This window comes from Pongo pygmaeus, chromosome 5 (assembly GCF_028885625.2).
Source record: "Pongo pygmaeus isolate AG05252 chromosome 5, NHGRI_mPonPyg2-v2.0_pri, whole genome shotgun sequence".
NCBI lineage: Eukaryota > Metazoa > Chordata > Mammalia > Primates > Hominidae > Pongo > Pongo pygmaeus.
Genome location: NC_072378.2, coordinates 42,575,346 through 42,591,388, shown reverse-complemented (window position 1 = coordinate 42,591,388; position 16,043 = coordinate 42,575,346). Strand labels below are relative to the sequence as shown.

Below are 16,043 nucleotides of genomic sequence, written 5' to 3'. Positions count from 1 at the left end.
TTCCTCTAGAAACTGTGTGACTTAGCCAGTGCTGTAAATTTAAGGTCTACTTCTGGAGGCCTAATTGGAAGATTTTTTTCTACTTTTATTCAGTCAGTCAATCCTCATGAGCCACTATTATTCCATACTGTATTATACATGGGGGAGGAGAGTGTATAAAGATGGCTGCACATGATTCCTTCCTGCCAAGGAATTTAATACCTAGAAAGACATATGGGGGCCTTGGAACAGATTCAATTCCAGCATTGAGAAGAGCCCTATCAATATTCGGAATCCTCTCACCATCACCCACATGTACACAGCAATTTATAGCAGGTGCTCAGCAACCATTTGTTCAATGAGTTAACTCGCCAGTCCTCCAGGTATGCTCATCCATGTGTGTGTTTGGCAGAGAGAGAATGTGTGTGTAAATCCTGAATTCCATTTACTCCCTATCTACCATCCTCAGCCACCGCTAGCGAGCTGAGATGTGCTCTAGGAATGTGGATGAGAGTTCATGTTGACACAGCAAAGCATAATTAGGAAGACGTTTTAAGAAATTGAATAATATATTCCTAAGAGAACCATAAGTGATCTTTGAATTGTAGATATCCCTGTGTAAAGGAGCCAAAGGGCCAGTCGTGGTGGCTCACTCCTGTAATTCCAGCACTTCAGGAGGCTGAGGCAGGTAGATCACCTGAGGTCAGGAGTTCGAGACCAGCCTGACCAATATGGAGAAACCCTGTCTCTACCAAAAATACAAAAAATTAGCCAGGCATAATGGCGCATTCCTGTAATCCCAGCTACTCGGGAGGCTGAGGCAGGAGAATCCCTTGGACCCAGAAGGCAGAGGTTGCAGTGAACCAAGATCACGCCATTGCACTCCAGCCTGGGCAACAAGAGTGAAACTGTGTCTCCAAAAAACAATAATAATAAAAATAAATATAAAAAAGGAGCCAAAGAGCTGATTACTTCCTTTATGTAAGAGAGGATCTTTTGGAAAGGACTGTCTTTAAAAACAGAACAACTGGCACAATCAAAAAATGATTAACTGTAAAATATTTGATGTATCTATGTTTATTTTTTCTGGACATAAAGCAAAGTTTACTTGCATCAACTATCTAGAATCACTGGACTCCTGCTCCTCTACATGAGGTTGGGTGTCTGGAAGTTTAGGCTGTAGGAAAGAGACCCTTAACAGATAGGCCATGCTTCAGAACGCTGTCCCTGCCCACACCTCATGCCAAAGAGCACTGTTCACAGCCCTACTCTTGGCAAAACCTGATGTTGCCCCTTACAATGAGTTCTACCTAGGCCCTAGCAAGTCGGCACTTGACCCCAAACCATTAGGCCCCTAGGCCATTTGGTGACACATTTGGCTCAGCCCAGGAAGATGAGAGGACCAAATCAAATTCCCACATTTGAGAGTATGAATGGAGAAATCTGATGAGCCAAAAGCAGAGAGCAGTGGCCACGCAGAGTCCTGAGGAAGCAGAAACTATTGGTAAGCAGCGAAAGGCCATCATTAAAAAGAACACATTTGGCCTCAGGAGTGAAGAGGGTATCCAGTCCCTAAGACTGTTTAAAGCATACCTTTCCAGTTCCAGGAGCTGTCCAGACCACACGGGTCTTTAAAAATAAGCCCCTATTTCTTTTGGAGTGGTGCTAGGGTGGTGGGTATTTCTAGTCCTATTATCCAAGAGATTTAAATAGAACTGAACCTCATCATAGAATCAGCACCAGCCCACTGCAGAGGTAGAAAAGGCACTGCTTTTAAGATGGTTATTGGTTTAGCTGTAACTAACTTACCATATGACCTTGAGTGAGTCATTTCACCTTGGTTTCCTCATCTATAAAATGAGGATAAAATCCATGTCTTCTGGTGTGGATCAGAGTAGGTAACTTAGGTGAAAGTTGTTTGCAAGCACTATAGTTGCAGAACACTCACCCAGCTGAGGCTACTCAAAGGGGACAGAGGCAGGCTGAAAGGCCTCACGGAAGTGCCATTTGGACAGACCGATGCAAACTTTGGAAGCAGCAACAGAGTTGGGAGTGGGGAGGCTGTTGGAAAACCCCATTAGCTGAGGGAAATCCCCTTAAGTGTCACAATTCAGAGAGACTGATTCTGAGAAGGGCACTGGGCAGCCTGCCAACATGGGGCATCACCGAGTCCAGCAGAGTGCACACAGGTGAGGCCGGGTGTGATGGCTCCAGCCTGTAATCCCAGCACTTTGGGAGGCTGAGGTGGGCGGATCAGGAGGTCAAGAGATTGAGACCAGCCTGGTCAACATGGAGAAACCCCGTCTCTACTAAAAATACAAAAATTAGCTGGGCGTGGTGGCGCATGCCTGTAATCCCAGCTACTCAGGAGGCTGAGGTAGGAGAATCACTTGAACCCAGGAGGCGGAGGTTGCAGTGAGCCGGGATCATGCCATTGCACTCCAGGCTGGGCAACAAGAGTGAAACTCCGTCTCAAAAATAAATAAATAAGAAGTGCACACAGGTGAAGTGTGCTGTTTCCATACTCTGGTGCAAGGCCACACTGGAATCTCTGCCACACCTCAACACGGACTGAATTCTAGTAAACAGAGGCCAGCCTGAGGGGCAGGGAAACTGGTTTCTGCTCCTAGACCTTTTCTATCTCCTAGATAGGTGTGATGTTGGGCGAATCATTCTATCTCTTCTTTGGTTCTCTTGCCTGCAAAATAGGGTAGTAATAACTATTTGTGGGGAGAAAAAAAAACTTTATATTTGTACAGTTCTTTATTGGATGCTATAAAATATTCTCATAAACTTGATCTTTTTATTTTTAATCTTCTCAACAACCTTGTGAGGCAGGTGAGGTAGAAACTTAATGTCACAAATAGTGGATGACATCTATAGTGTATCATTACATGGCAGTATTGTACTAAACACCATACATTGGTATTGCATTGAATTCCCAAGCAACTATTGGAAGCAGGAACTACTGTTATCTTTTGTTTTTTGTTTTTTGGTTTTTTTTGACATATGAGCAAACTGAGGCTCAGGGTAGGGAAGTAACTTGCTCAAAGCCACTCAACTAACTGGTAAGCCTGGGATTAGAAACCAGATCTGATTATAAGGCTAGAGTTTTCCATTAGGCTAAAATGCATATGTGAAAGCACTTTGGGGAAATAAAGCTTAGAAATGTGCACAAATGGGCCAAGTGCAGTGGCTCATACCTGTAAAACCAGCACTTTGGGAGGCCAAGGTGAGAGGACTGCTGGAAGCCAGGAGTTTGAGACCAGCCTGGGCAACATAGCAAGTCTCTGTCTCTACAAAACAATAAAAATAAAATAAAAAATGGTCGCAAACACCTGTAGTTCTAGATACTCCAGAGGCTGTGGTGTGAGGATCACTTAGCCCCAGGAGTTTGAGGCTGCAGTGGGCTATGATCAAGCCAGTGCTCTCCAGCCTGGGCAATAGAGTGAGACACTGTCTCACAAAAAAAAAAAAAAAAAGACAATATAGTATTATAGAAGCAGACTTTAAGATGAGGAGAAAATAAAAGGAAAAATAAAAATAAATTTTTAAAGATTTGCACAAATGGAAGAAGCTTTTTCTTGGAGACAGAGTCTCGCTCTGTTCCCCAGACTGGAGTGCAGTGGTGCAATCTCAATCTCGGCTCACTGCACTCTCTGCCTCCCGGGTTCAAGACATTCTCCTGCCTCAGCCTCCCAAATAGCTGGGATTACAGGTGCACACCACCACGCCTGACTAATTTTTGTATTTTTAGTAGAGACAGGGTTTTGCCATGTTGGCCAGGCTGATCTTGAACTCCTGACGTCAGGTGATCCACCCGCCTTGGCCTCCCAAAGTGCTGAGTGCTGGAATTACAGGTGTGAGCCGAGCCACTGCACCTGGTCTTTTCTTTTTTCTTTTTTTTTTTTTTTTAAGACAGTCTCATTGTGTCTCCCAGGCTGGAGTGCAGTGGCACGATCTTGGCTCACTGCAACCTCCACTTCCCAGGTTCAAGCAATTCTCGTGCCTCAGCTTCCTGAGTAGCTGGGACTACAGGCACACGACGATGACACCTCACTAATTTTTTGTATTTTTAGTAGAGATGGGGTTTCACCATGTTGGCCAGGCTGGTCTCAAACTCCTGACCTCAGATGATCCGCCCACCTCAGCCTCCCAAAGTGCTGGGATTACAGGTGTGAGCCACTGCGCCCAGCCTGAAGAAGTTTTTATTATAGCAAATCCCAGTTATACATCTTTTTACTTGGAAAAAATTATGGTGGACATTAATAACTACACAAAACACTTTGGCTTGTTGTTGTAAGTGAAGCTAGCCATTATAAATTCCTAAATACTAGAGTAACATAAGGAAATGAATAATTTAGAAAGATCAGTAGGACAGCGGTATACAAAATGGTTGGAGCACAGGAATTCCAATTGGTGTGGGGAAGGAAGAAAGGATTAAGAACCATAATTAGAAAGCCGTTGCAATAAAGTAACTGAGTGGCAACTGGACCCAATGGTAGTGGCTGACTTTTCTTTTTCTTGTTAAATATAGATTTTGTTAAAATTTTGAAAAATGCAAAAAAAATTGAAAAATGCAAAAATAGGAAAATAAACCACCCATTATTCCAGTACTGAAGTAAATGGTGTCAATACATTAGTTTCAGTCTGGGCTTTGTGGCTCATGCCTGTAATCTCAGTCCTTTGGGAGGCCAAGGCCAGAGGATCACTTGAGGACAGGAGTTCAAGACCAGCCCACAAAATAACGAGGGCAATATAACGAGACCCTGTCTCTACAAGAAAATTTTAAAAAACAAAAAATCAGTCGGCTGTGGTGGCACGCACTTGTAGTCCAGCTACTTGGGAGGCTGAGGCAGGAGGATCACTTGAGCCAGGAGTTTGAGGCTGCAGTGAGCTATGACTGTGCCACTGCACTCCAGCCTGGGCAGCCGAGTGAGACCCAGTCTCTAAAAGGAAAAAATAAGTAAATAAATAAATGTGTGTGTGTATACACACACAACAATTTAAAGATGAAAACGTTAATAGGGCTTGGTAACTATCCGGACACTGGCCGGAGCAAAACCAGCCTCGGCCAGCCAACTGTCCCGCCCCCAAAAAGCACAGGATTGTGTCTCTATGGTTGTTCCACCGTCGGAACATAAGGATGTACTCTCTTCTTTTGCGGAACTCTATGGTCTGAGGGCGCCGCTGTAACCCCGGAAGCAATCCTGAGAGGTCGGGACCGGCAAGATGGCGGCGCGGACAGCGTTCGGGGCTGTGTGCCGGCGTCTCTGGCAGGTACTGGGTGGGCTAGGGAGACTAGGAGGGCTGATCGGGATAGTTGCTTTTAAGTTTCCCTGTCACCAGCCGCTCTTCCCATCAGGATTTTTCCTGATATTTATCCCTCACCTCGCGCCGTTTACAGGAAAGTGACGAGAAAGGGGCTGGTTTTATCAGAATTCTCTCATGGAATTAAACATAAGTTAATGAGTCCAGGCAAAGATAGGAACAAGAATAATCGTAGAATGTCAGCTGGAAAAGATTTTGTACTTCCTATGTTCCAAAACTCCTGCTTTCACGTTTGTAAAATAAACTGAGGCTCAGAGAAGACAGGAAATTTGCTTCGCGAAAATTAGAGGCTGAGTTGATGCAAGATCTCAAACTCTTCCCATGGAACTAAATTGAGATGCTTTCCTGGCATCCAGATTTAGATGAAGGTCTCAAGCCAGAGGAGTGGGTTAGATATCCTCTGCCCAGTTATTTGGAGGAGGAGCAAAAACTTTTCAGCAGCGGTTCTCATGCTTTTTGGCCTTGGGGCCACTTTACACTTTTGGAGTTCAGGACTCCAGAGAGCTTTTGCTTTTGTGGGTTTTTGCTATCTATATTTAGCTTTTTGGAAAATAAAACTTAAGAATATATATTGATTTAAAAGTAAACTAACTCATTACATGTTACAACTAATACTTTATGAAAAATATATTTTCTGAACAGTAAGGAGCAGCAATGTATTACATTTTTGCAGCTCTCTTTAATTTCTGGCTTAATAAAAGCTAGATTCAAATCTGCTTCTGTATTTAATCTTTTCCTATATCACACCTCAGGCCGTCACGGGAAAACTTCACTGTACACTGGTAAGAGAATGAGTGGAAAAGTTGTAAATGACGTCTTGGTTTTATGAAAATAGTTTTTATTTCCCGGACCCCCTGAAAGTGTCTCAGACCCCACAGACGTCCTCAGACTACACTTTGAGACCACTGTTTTTTGTTTTTCTTTTTGGAGACGGAGTTTCGCTCTTGTCGCCCAAGCTGGAGCGCAATGGCACGATCTCGGCTCACTACAACCTCCACCTCCCGGGTTCAAGTGATTCTTCTACCTCAGCCTCCCGAGCAGCTGGAATTACAGTCATGCGCCACCATGCCCAGCTGATATTTGTATTTTTAGTAGAGACGGGGTTTCACCATGTCAGGCTGGTCTCGAACTCCTGACCTCAAGTGATCCGCCCGCCTCAGCCTCCCAAAGTGCTGGGATTACAGGCTTGAGCCACCGCACCCGGCCTGAAAACCACTGTTCTTGAGAAAAGTCAGATGGTATTAGAGATTGAAATTTTTGAACTGCTTTATTAAGACAAATTTACCCAGACAGCCCTCCCTTCCAAACCACCACTCCCCCAACACACACGCACACGCACACGCACTCTCTCTCTCTCTCTCTCCCCCTCTCTCTCTCTCGCTCAAGAAATACAAAGAAAAAATGCAATTTAAAAACTTCTTGGTCGGGCGCGGTGGCTCACGCCTGTAATCCCTACACTTTGGGAGGCCAAGGTGGGCAGATCACGAGATCAGGAGATCAAGACCATCCTGGCTAACATGGCGAAACCCCGTCTCTACTAAAAATACAAAAATTAGCTGAGTGTGGCGGTGGGCCCTTGTAATCCCAGCTACTCAGGAGGCTAAGGCAGGAGAATCGCTTGAACCCAGAAGGTGGAGGTTTCAGTGAGCCGAGAATGCTCCACTGTACTCCAGCCTGGGCGACAGAGCAAGACTCTGTTTCAAAAAAAAAAAAAAAAGAAAAGAAAAAGCAGGGGTTTATAGTGGGAGAATGTGACTGAGAAGTGTAATATTCTTGCTCCTCTTGCACAACTCAATTGTGGGGTCACTGGTATAATTGTTGGAAGGGAATTTTCTATGCAATTTTGTCTGAAGAATGGCACATACCTCTTACTGCTTTGTATTGTACCTGATTTCCTTTTTCCTTTTCCCCTTTGGTGCAAAGAAGATTATAGAGTTATGATTTGTCTCTATCTTGGGTAAGGAGAGGAAGGACAATAAGCTAAGAATAGGCTTTTAAAACGTGGCTAGGTGGTGGTTCACTCCTGAAATCCCAGCACTTTGGGACACTGAGGCTGGAGGATCGCTTGAGCCCACGAGTTCAAGACCAGCCTGGGAAATATGGTGAAACCCCATCTCTACAAAAGTACAAAATATTAGCTGGGCCTGGTGGCCCGTGCCTGTAGTCCCAACTATCTGGGAGACTGAGGTGGGAGGACCACCTGAACCTGGGAAGTCCAGGCCATGATCATGCAACTGCACTCCAGCCTGGATAACAGAGTGAGACCCTGTCTCAAAAAAGCCCTGAAAAAACAAACAAAAACATACTTAGGTGACCATCATTGTATTAATGAAACTTCACTTATGCTAAACTTATTTTATTTTATTTTTTTTTTTTTTTGAGAGGGAGTCTCGCTCTGTCACCCAGCCTGGAGTGCAGTGGCACGATCTCAGCTCACTGCAACCTCCGCCTCCTGGGTTCAAGCGATTCTCCTGCCTCAGCCTCCCAAGTAACTAGGATCACAACCGCGCTGCCACCATGCCTGGCTAATTTTTGTATTTTTAGTAGAGACAGGGTTTCGCCATGTTGGCCAGGCTGCTCTGGAACTCCTGACCGCAAGTGATCCACCCACCTTGGCCTCCCAAAGTGCTGGGATTACAGGTGTGAGCCACGGCACCTGGCCTTATTTTCATCTTCATTGTGTTTTTAAGGATCCTATTGTGTTTCCACTTTCTCAGGTTACACTTCAAAATCTCAGAAAAGTTTAAAGGAAAAAACAGCTGTTATATGTAGTAGTATCGTTTGTTTCCTAAAACTGGAAAGTCTTGTTCCACCAGGGGGAGCTGACGGTAAAGGATTTGGAAATGTGGGTTCATTGTAGCATGTGGCACAGTAGTTAATGATGGGTATAAGTCACAGCACATATTTCAGTTCATTATAAGCTAGTTATCCCAGCCAAGCTAAGAAATATGTATGCTTTAAAAGATGTATGAAAGCATCAAAAGAGGGATACTTCAGAATTTTTATTCCAACTCTTAACAAATTATAAAAACAATATATTTTATTACTTAAAAATATTCAGGCAAAATAAATATTATACTGAAGTACAATTAATTTGTAAAAAATAATGGGAAAATAAAGTCACATTTTTTTCTTGATGTCCACATAATCCATAGCTTTTTTAAAATGTGAGAATTGTTTTTTTGAAAAAGTTTTTATTCTTAATCTTTAAAATAGAGATTCTCTAGTATTTTGAGACTGCTTTTTTTATCATCAACTCTACCACTGTCCTCCTTTTTTCTTAATCTAATTTGGCCATTTTAGTTACCCCAGTATCTTCATCTGAAATAATGAAGTAACCTATTAGTTGTTAGTGGAAATTATGAATGGTTTGGTAGTTGACTTTAATTCTAACACATGTCCTACTTTTTTTTTCTTTAGGGATTGGGGAATTTTTCTGTAAACACTTCTAAGGGCAATACAGCCAAAAATGGTGGCTTTCTTCTGTAAGTATACAATTGGATGTGCTAAATTGAACAAAATAGGTTCTTGTGCTATTTTACTTAGATTTCTCTTTTTTTCCCACACATAGCAGTACCAATATGAAGTGGGTACAGTTTTCAAACCTACATGTTGATGTTCCAAAGGATTTGACCAAACCTGTGGTACGTACTCCCTGTTTCTTGGTATAAGGAGCTACCTTAGCAATAGGTTTTCCTTATTATTTCATTGGGTTTTTTTTTTTCCCCAAACACTCTATGAATAAAAAAATTTTGTCCTAGAATACTGGCAAATGCACAATGCATATATTCTCTTAACTCCCTGGATTGTATTATCTTCAGGGTATCAAAGTAAGTTCTAAAGGAATAAATTATTTACCCTCAAATAACTGTGTTAATTAGTAGTCTCTTACTTTTAGCTTGGCATAATGGAAGAGTTGTCAGAATTTGTGATGTAGAATACTTGATGTTATGTTATGGAAAAGTATTTTTCTTGTAGCCTTCAAGTCTTTGTTTTCATTCTGTGTATTGAGCGTGGGCCTGGACAGTGCTTTATTGTTCACAGTGAGAAAATGCGTTAGCACAAATAATAAACATCTAGAAGGAACTTGGTAACCCTGTAGAAGCTATGATTTCACCAATCCAGTTTTTTGTGTTACTTGTAATTTTTAAAAATCCTTCTGTTTCCACCCCTCAAAAATAACCCCCTTTAACAGTTTGGGATTACAGTTCTAGACATTTGTCTGTAGGTACTCACTTTGTCTGTGCACATGTCTAGTTTACTGCTCTTTCTTTTCTAACCTTTCTCTTAATAGATATTGGATATTTATTTATTTATTTTGAGACAGAGTCTCGCTCTGTCACCCAGGCTGGAGTGCAGTGGCATGATCTCGGCTCACCTCACCTCAGCCTCCTGGGTTCAAGTAGTTCTCATGCCTTAGCCTCCCGACTAGCTTGGATTACAGGCACACACCACCATGCCTGGCTAATTTTTGTATTTTTAGTAGAAATGGGGTTTTCCCATGTTGGCCAGGCTGGTCTCAAATTCCTGGCCTCAAGTGATCTGCCTGCCTCAGCCTCCCAAAGTGCTGGGATTACAGGCATGAGCCACCACACCTGGCCAGTACTGGATGTATTTCTATGATAGTACATTTAAGCGCCAGTCTGCAACTCACATGCCTGCAGGAGCCAGGCCTATAAGAAAAGGTGGCAGAATTGGCATGGTGTGCCACTGTCTTTATAAGCAAGACAGCAGCTACTTATTCTAGCCACTTGTTGCCCTGTAGGAAATCAGACCTAGTGATGCCAGCCTGTCTAAATCTTCCAAGCTAAACCGAAATCCGGATTTTCTTGTGAAATCTTCTGATCCTAACAAATTCAAAGTATCTTTTAACACCCTGTAGGGATCAGTCAGAACACATCTTAAGGCTATATTCCCCCTTCTCATCCCTCAACTTAGGACACAGGCTATCAGTATATTCTGTTCGTCCAACAACCCTTTTTGGAGTAACTGAGAGTGGATATCTAGCTTTCTGGCTAGTAAGTAAATCTTTCAGGAGTGAAGTGATTTAACTCTGAATCATTGGATTAGTAGTATAATTTACTGGTTTAATGGATGAATGAAATGAAGGTAATTCACCTCTTGGAAGAAAGTCAGAAATGTCAAACCCATTATTTCTAAGGTCTTTAGGTATTAGGGTGGAAGAGGTTGAAGTTATAGGTATAGCTAGTGTCATATCATTTAAATTAGAAATGAGTAATTTGTTTATTAGGGCAGGCAAAACGTATGTGAATAAAACCTAATAAAAAATATGAATAGAACTAACTTGGCTTTGTATAATAATGTTTTATAATTAATAAGCACTTTAATCTGTGATTTCTTATTTTTTTCTTAGAGAAATACTATGAGCAATAGCATCGGTTTACCCTCTTTCATATGTGAGGAAACTAATGTGCAGTGAGATGTTATGATTTGTCCGTTGTCATTCAGCTACCATTAGCAGAGTTTAATTCTCAGTCCAAGTCTTCTGACCAGGCTCTTTTTATTAGCAGACCCTGAAGTCCTTTTTCATTGTGAATTTGAAGCTGAATAATTATTTTAAGTTGGAAACTTCCTTTAGTAATTTTATGGGTTGCCTTGAAAATTCTTTTGATTTACACTGTATTTTAACAGATTCTGAGGCTCATTGTCCAGATCTGAACATGAAAGTATCTAGACACTTCAGCTAACACTGCCGTCACTCAGTGTTTTTCTCCTCATTTATTAGTAAACTCTGAAGTTGTTCAGTTGAGGCTAATGTTTTAAATTTGCTAGTTATAAATATAAGAGGAACTAAAACTGAAAATTTTCTTTTGGATTTTAGATAACAATCTCTGATGAACCAGACATATTATATAAGCGCCTGTCGGTTTTAGTGAAAGGTCACGATAAGGCTGTATTGGACAGTTATGAATATTTTGCTGTGCTTGCTGCTAAAGAACTTGGTATCTCTATTAAAGTGTGAGTATGGCCTTTCCTGACCCGACCTGTTTGCTGCTATAATATGATCAACCAGGAAAATAGTGCTCATCCCAGGAATGTCTGAACTCTTTTTTTTCTTTGAGACAGAGTCTCGCTCTGCTGCCCAGGCTGGAGTACAGTGGCACAACCTCAGCTCACTGCAACCTCTGCCTCCTGGGTTCAAGCAGTTCTCAGCCTCCCGAGTAGCTGGGACTACAGGCGCACGCCACCACGCCTGGCTAATTTTTTGTATTTTAGTAGAGACGGGGTTTCACTGTGTTGCCCAGGCTGGTCTCGAACTCCTGAGCTCAGGTGAATTGCCCGCCTCGGCTTCCCAAAGTGCTGGGATTACAGGCGTGAGCCACCGCACCTGGCCCAGTCTGAGCTCTTAAAGTGGGATAGAAACTCTTGGTGGGTAGAGTTTAAGCCTGTCATATGTTATCCTAATCAGGATCATGCCTTCCTGCCATGTTTCTGGGATCTCCATGGAGCAGGGAGGTAGAGTAGGTGAGTGAACAATCGTTTTAGACCCTTTGGATGTGATGATTTTTGGCTAATACATCCGTCATTTCAAATCTTCCCTAAGAAACACCACTTACCCAGTAATTTCTTGCTTGAAGAAGGTAAGCCTTGGAGTCACTGCAGGGTCAAGCATAACTGTCTCCTTTGTCTTGTCATCTGCTCCTTCTGCTGTTGAACGAGGCCCCATCTGGGGCTTTGGCAGTCTGGCCTCCTGACAAAAACAGAAGGCCACAGTTTCCCAAAACAGACTATAGTTTTGTTATTTTGATTTATCTGTAGATTTTCCTAAAACAACAGACATATAGCAGGTGTTACAACTATTTCCACCACACTGGTGCTACTCTTCACAATTCATATATTTGGTCAATAAAAGACTAAAGGGTGTAAAAGCAGCAGGTGTGTGTGTATGCATGCACACTTGACATGCCAGGGCTTATTTTTGAGCCTGTGGGAAAAAATTTCTATTGCTGTCTGCAGTGTTTATTTTGGCCTGAGTTTTATGATAGCAGTTGTTGTTCCAGATGACAGTTTTGGCAAATGGAAGTCTGTAAATGATAGTTAATGCCTATAATTGAGTGTGAGTCTGACCTACAAAATTATGGAATTATGCTTTGTTATCATAGTGACTCAGGTTTTGTTTTGTCCATTAATTTCAGACACGAACCTCCAAGGAAAATAGAGCGATTTACTCTTCTCCAATCAGTGCATATTTACAAGAAGCACAGAGTTCAGTATGAAATGAGAACACTTTACAGATGTTTAGAGGTGAGTGTATTTGAGAAATTCTGGCATTTTTGAAATACCAGAAATTCACACTAGCATATAACTTTACTTTAACATTGACTGGATTGACTTCTTTCAGCAAGCCCATGTCTGTTGGTTGTACAGAAGGTAAATATCTTTTAGTGTTTATGGAGGTGTCATGGTAGGAAAAGTAAATTCAAATAAAGCCATCCTTTAGAGTAGTGCGTACCTTAACTCAGGAATGCAGATTATGCAAAGATAGCATTGGAATAATTTTGCTCATATTTCAAAAATTCTAGTGAAGTTTTTCCACAGTTCTAATAACTGTTTCACATACTAGCTGGATTTTCCATGTCAGTGATGCACAGCATTAGGTTTTTCATTCATCTGTTACTCATTTATGCTTCCGTTAGTGCCAGCACAGTCTTGTGCTTAAGGAGAGCATAGGTTCTGGAGTCAGACTGCCAATGCCAGAATCCAAGTCCTGGCACTTAACAGCTGTGTGACATGTACCTCTATTCCTTCATCTATAAAATGGGCATAATAGTGGTACTCATCTCATAAGGTTAGTGTGAGGATTAGAATGGAAAATTTATGTAAGCACTCAGAATACTTTGATCACATAGTAAGTGATTGGTAAATATTAAAACAAGCACTTATGCATCTTTTATATGGGAAGTACTGTACTAGTCATTGAGGTCACAAATATGATAAAGTCATGGTCCCTACTCTTTTTTTTTTGGAGATAGAGTCTCACTCTTGTCACCACCTAGGCTGGAGTGCAGTGGCACAATCTAGGCTCACTGTAACCTCTGCCTTCCGGGTTCAAGCAATTCTGTCTCAGCCTCCCTAGTAGCTGGGACTACAGGTGTACGCCACCGCGCCTGGCTAATTTTTGTATTTTTAGTAGAGATGGGGTTTCACCATATTGGTCGGGCTGGTCTTGAACTCCTGACCTCAGGTGATCCACCCACCTCGGCCTCCCAAAGTGCTGGGATTACAGGTGTGAGCCACTGTGCCTGTGCAGTCCCTACTCTTTAAAAAGAAAAACCCAAATTTTATCCACCTGTGTCTGAGGGAAACATCTGTCATAGTACACATAGAAAATCTTATATTAACTATATCTTATAATTAGTCCTTTTGTCTTCAGTTGTTTTGTGAGCCTGGGATTTTATGTTAGATTCTTTAGGGGAGGCCAGGCACGGTAGCTCATGCCTGTAATCCTAGCACTTTGGGAGGCCAAGGCAGGCGGATCACTTGAGGTCAGGAGTTCAAGGCCAGCCTGGCCAACGTGATGAAACCCCGTCTCTACTAAAAATACAAAAAAAAATTAGCTGGACATGGTGGCACACACCTGTAGTCCCAGCCACTCGGGAGACTGAAGCAGGAGATGGCTTGAACCCAGGAGGCAGAGGTTGCAGTGAGCTGAGATCGCACACACTCCAGCCCAGGCGACAGAGTGAGACTCCATCTCAAAAAAAAAAAAGTGTGCTTTAACAAACAGCATACATGAAACATTTTCATGTTTGATGTTTTAGTTAAAACATCTAACTGGAAGCACAGCAGATGTCTACTTGGAATATATTCAGCGAAACTTACCTGAAGGGGTTGCCATGGAAGTAACAAAGGTATAGCTTGAATTTCTACCTCTTTCGGGGGGGCGGTGGGGAGTGGTATCTGTATTGTTGTTTTGATACATTGCAGCCTGGTCCTGGCCCACTGAGTAGAGTTTGCCCTAACCTGTGGCAAACTGGGAGACAGAGTTGCCACAGTGGTTGGGGGCTACCCACCCCTTGCAACAGAATCCTGCCATTTCAGCTCAAGTCCTCCGTGAACCACCTATGAAGTTCTCCCTCCTCGATATTAGTTGTCTAGACTTGGGGATCCCATTAAGTGGCAGTCCATGAAGATCACTGAGGATCAAATAGATTATGTATGTGAGAGTGTTTTATAGACCATCAAGTTTCCTTCTTTCCATTTCAAAACCCTATAGAAAGACTAGGGGATTAAAAGAAAAAGAAGTAAAGAGGATTTGACCAAATTACTAAGTCCGATTTGTAGTCAAAGAGTTCTATTAAATCCACATTATAGTTTTGTTTCTTTCTTTTTTTAGACACAATTAGAACAGTTACCAGAACACATCAAGGAGCCAATCTGGGAAACACTATCAGAAGAAAAAGAAGAAAGCAAGTCATAAAGCCTCAGGGAGGCCATTTTTGCCTGAATTTGAAATGAGGGTGGGCCAGATGAGTATGTTTAAGTGGAGAGTGCTTCCAGCTGAGATGATTTGAGTCTGCCCTAACTGCTCCATTGAGTTCTCGTGCCCTCATCAGCTGAGGGCAGGGAATGGAACTTTAATGGAAGAACCACTTTTATCTATTCTTTTTATTCATTGTTTCAGTTCTGATTTCAACAAACATGAGCAAACCACTTCTATTGAAAGCAGAAAGAGTGAAAATTCTATTTTGTTGTGCTACTGGTGTTCAATTATTAGTTTGTACCATTTTTAATTTATGTCAGTTGATGCATCTGAAAATAAGTGCTTGAAGTGCTGAAAATAAGTGCTCTTATTTTTTTTTTAAGATTCCTAGAAGGAATCTTTGGTTAATTCAGATTGAGCAGTTAAAGTTTTTGCTATTTACCTTTGTGCAGGCTGGCATATGCTAATTTGGGGGTGGTAACCAACCGATTTTATCTCATTTAAGCATTACATTTTGAAGACTGTGAGTATACTTCACAACAGATCAAACACATTTATGGCATGCACTGACGTCTTCTTGGAGCCCAGAACTTTATAGAGTTGCCTACCAGGGTTACTGTAATGGAATTTATGATCTTAAGAAATTACTAGTTGTATTATTTATCCTATGATTCATTCATTCAATAAGCTTTTACTGCATAAACTTTACATCCAGCACTGTAGTAAGTACCCAAAATTGAATAGAAATAATGGCTTTTGAAAATTGCGCAAAGCAGGCCGGGCATGGTGGCTCACGCCTGTAATCCCAGCACTTTGGGAGGCCGAGGCAGGCGGATCACGAGGTCAAGAGATCCAGACCATCCTGGCTAACACGGTGAAACCCCGTCTCTACTAAAAATACAAAAATTAGCTGGACATGGTGGCACGCGCCTGTAATCCCAGCTACTTGGGAGGCTAAGGCAGGAGGATTGCTTGAACCCAAGAGGTGGATGTTGCAGTGAGCCGAGATTGCACCACAGCACTCCATGTAAACTAAAGTCCTTAGTTTAGGACTTCCAATTATGTGTTAAAACCTCGGCTTAAGATAAATAAGCAAATGAACTACATGTGCACACATGCACGTGAGAAAAACTAGCAGTATTTCTTTTTTCTTTTTTCTTTTTTTTTTTTTTTTTTGAGATGGAATCTTGCACTGTCACTTGGCCTGGAGTGCAGTGGCGCGATCTCGGCTCATTGCAACCTCTGCCTCCCAGGTTCAAGCGATTATCCTGCCTCAGCCTCCCAAGTA

At 42.1% G+C, this 16,043-nt stretch overlaps 1 protein-coding gene across 2 annotated transcripts; it reads left to right on the top strand.

Annotated features, from left to right (window-relative positions):
• The first annotated feature begins 5,127 nt into the window (after positions 1-5,127).
• Positions 5,128-15,418, top strand: MRPS10 (mitochondrial ribosomal protein S10). Of its 2 annotated transcripts, none has more exons than XM_054493376.2 (7): positions 5,128-5,259; positions 8,731-8,795; positions 8,882-8,954; positions 11,153-11,289; positions 12,468-12,576; positions 14,094-14,183; positions 14,669-15,418. In XM_054493376.2, the coding sequence occupies exons 1-7, from the start codon at positions 5,212-5,214 to the stop codon at positions 14,750-14,752; spliced, it is 606 nt and encodes a 201-aa protein (XP_054349351.1). In that variant the 5' UTR covers positions 5,128-5,211; the 3' UTR covers positions 14,753-15,418. The 2 variants fall into 2 exon arrangements, with proteins under 2 accessions (XP_054349351.1, XP_063523054.1); XM_063666984.1 differs by having other exon boundaries at positions 5,180-5,259; positions 8,885-8,954.
• Positions 15,419-16,043: the final 625 nt, after the last annotated feature.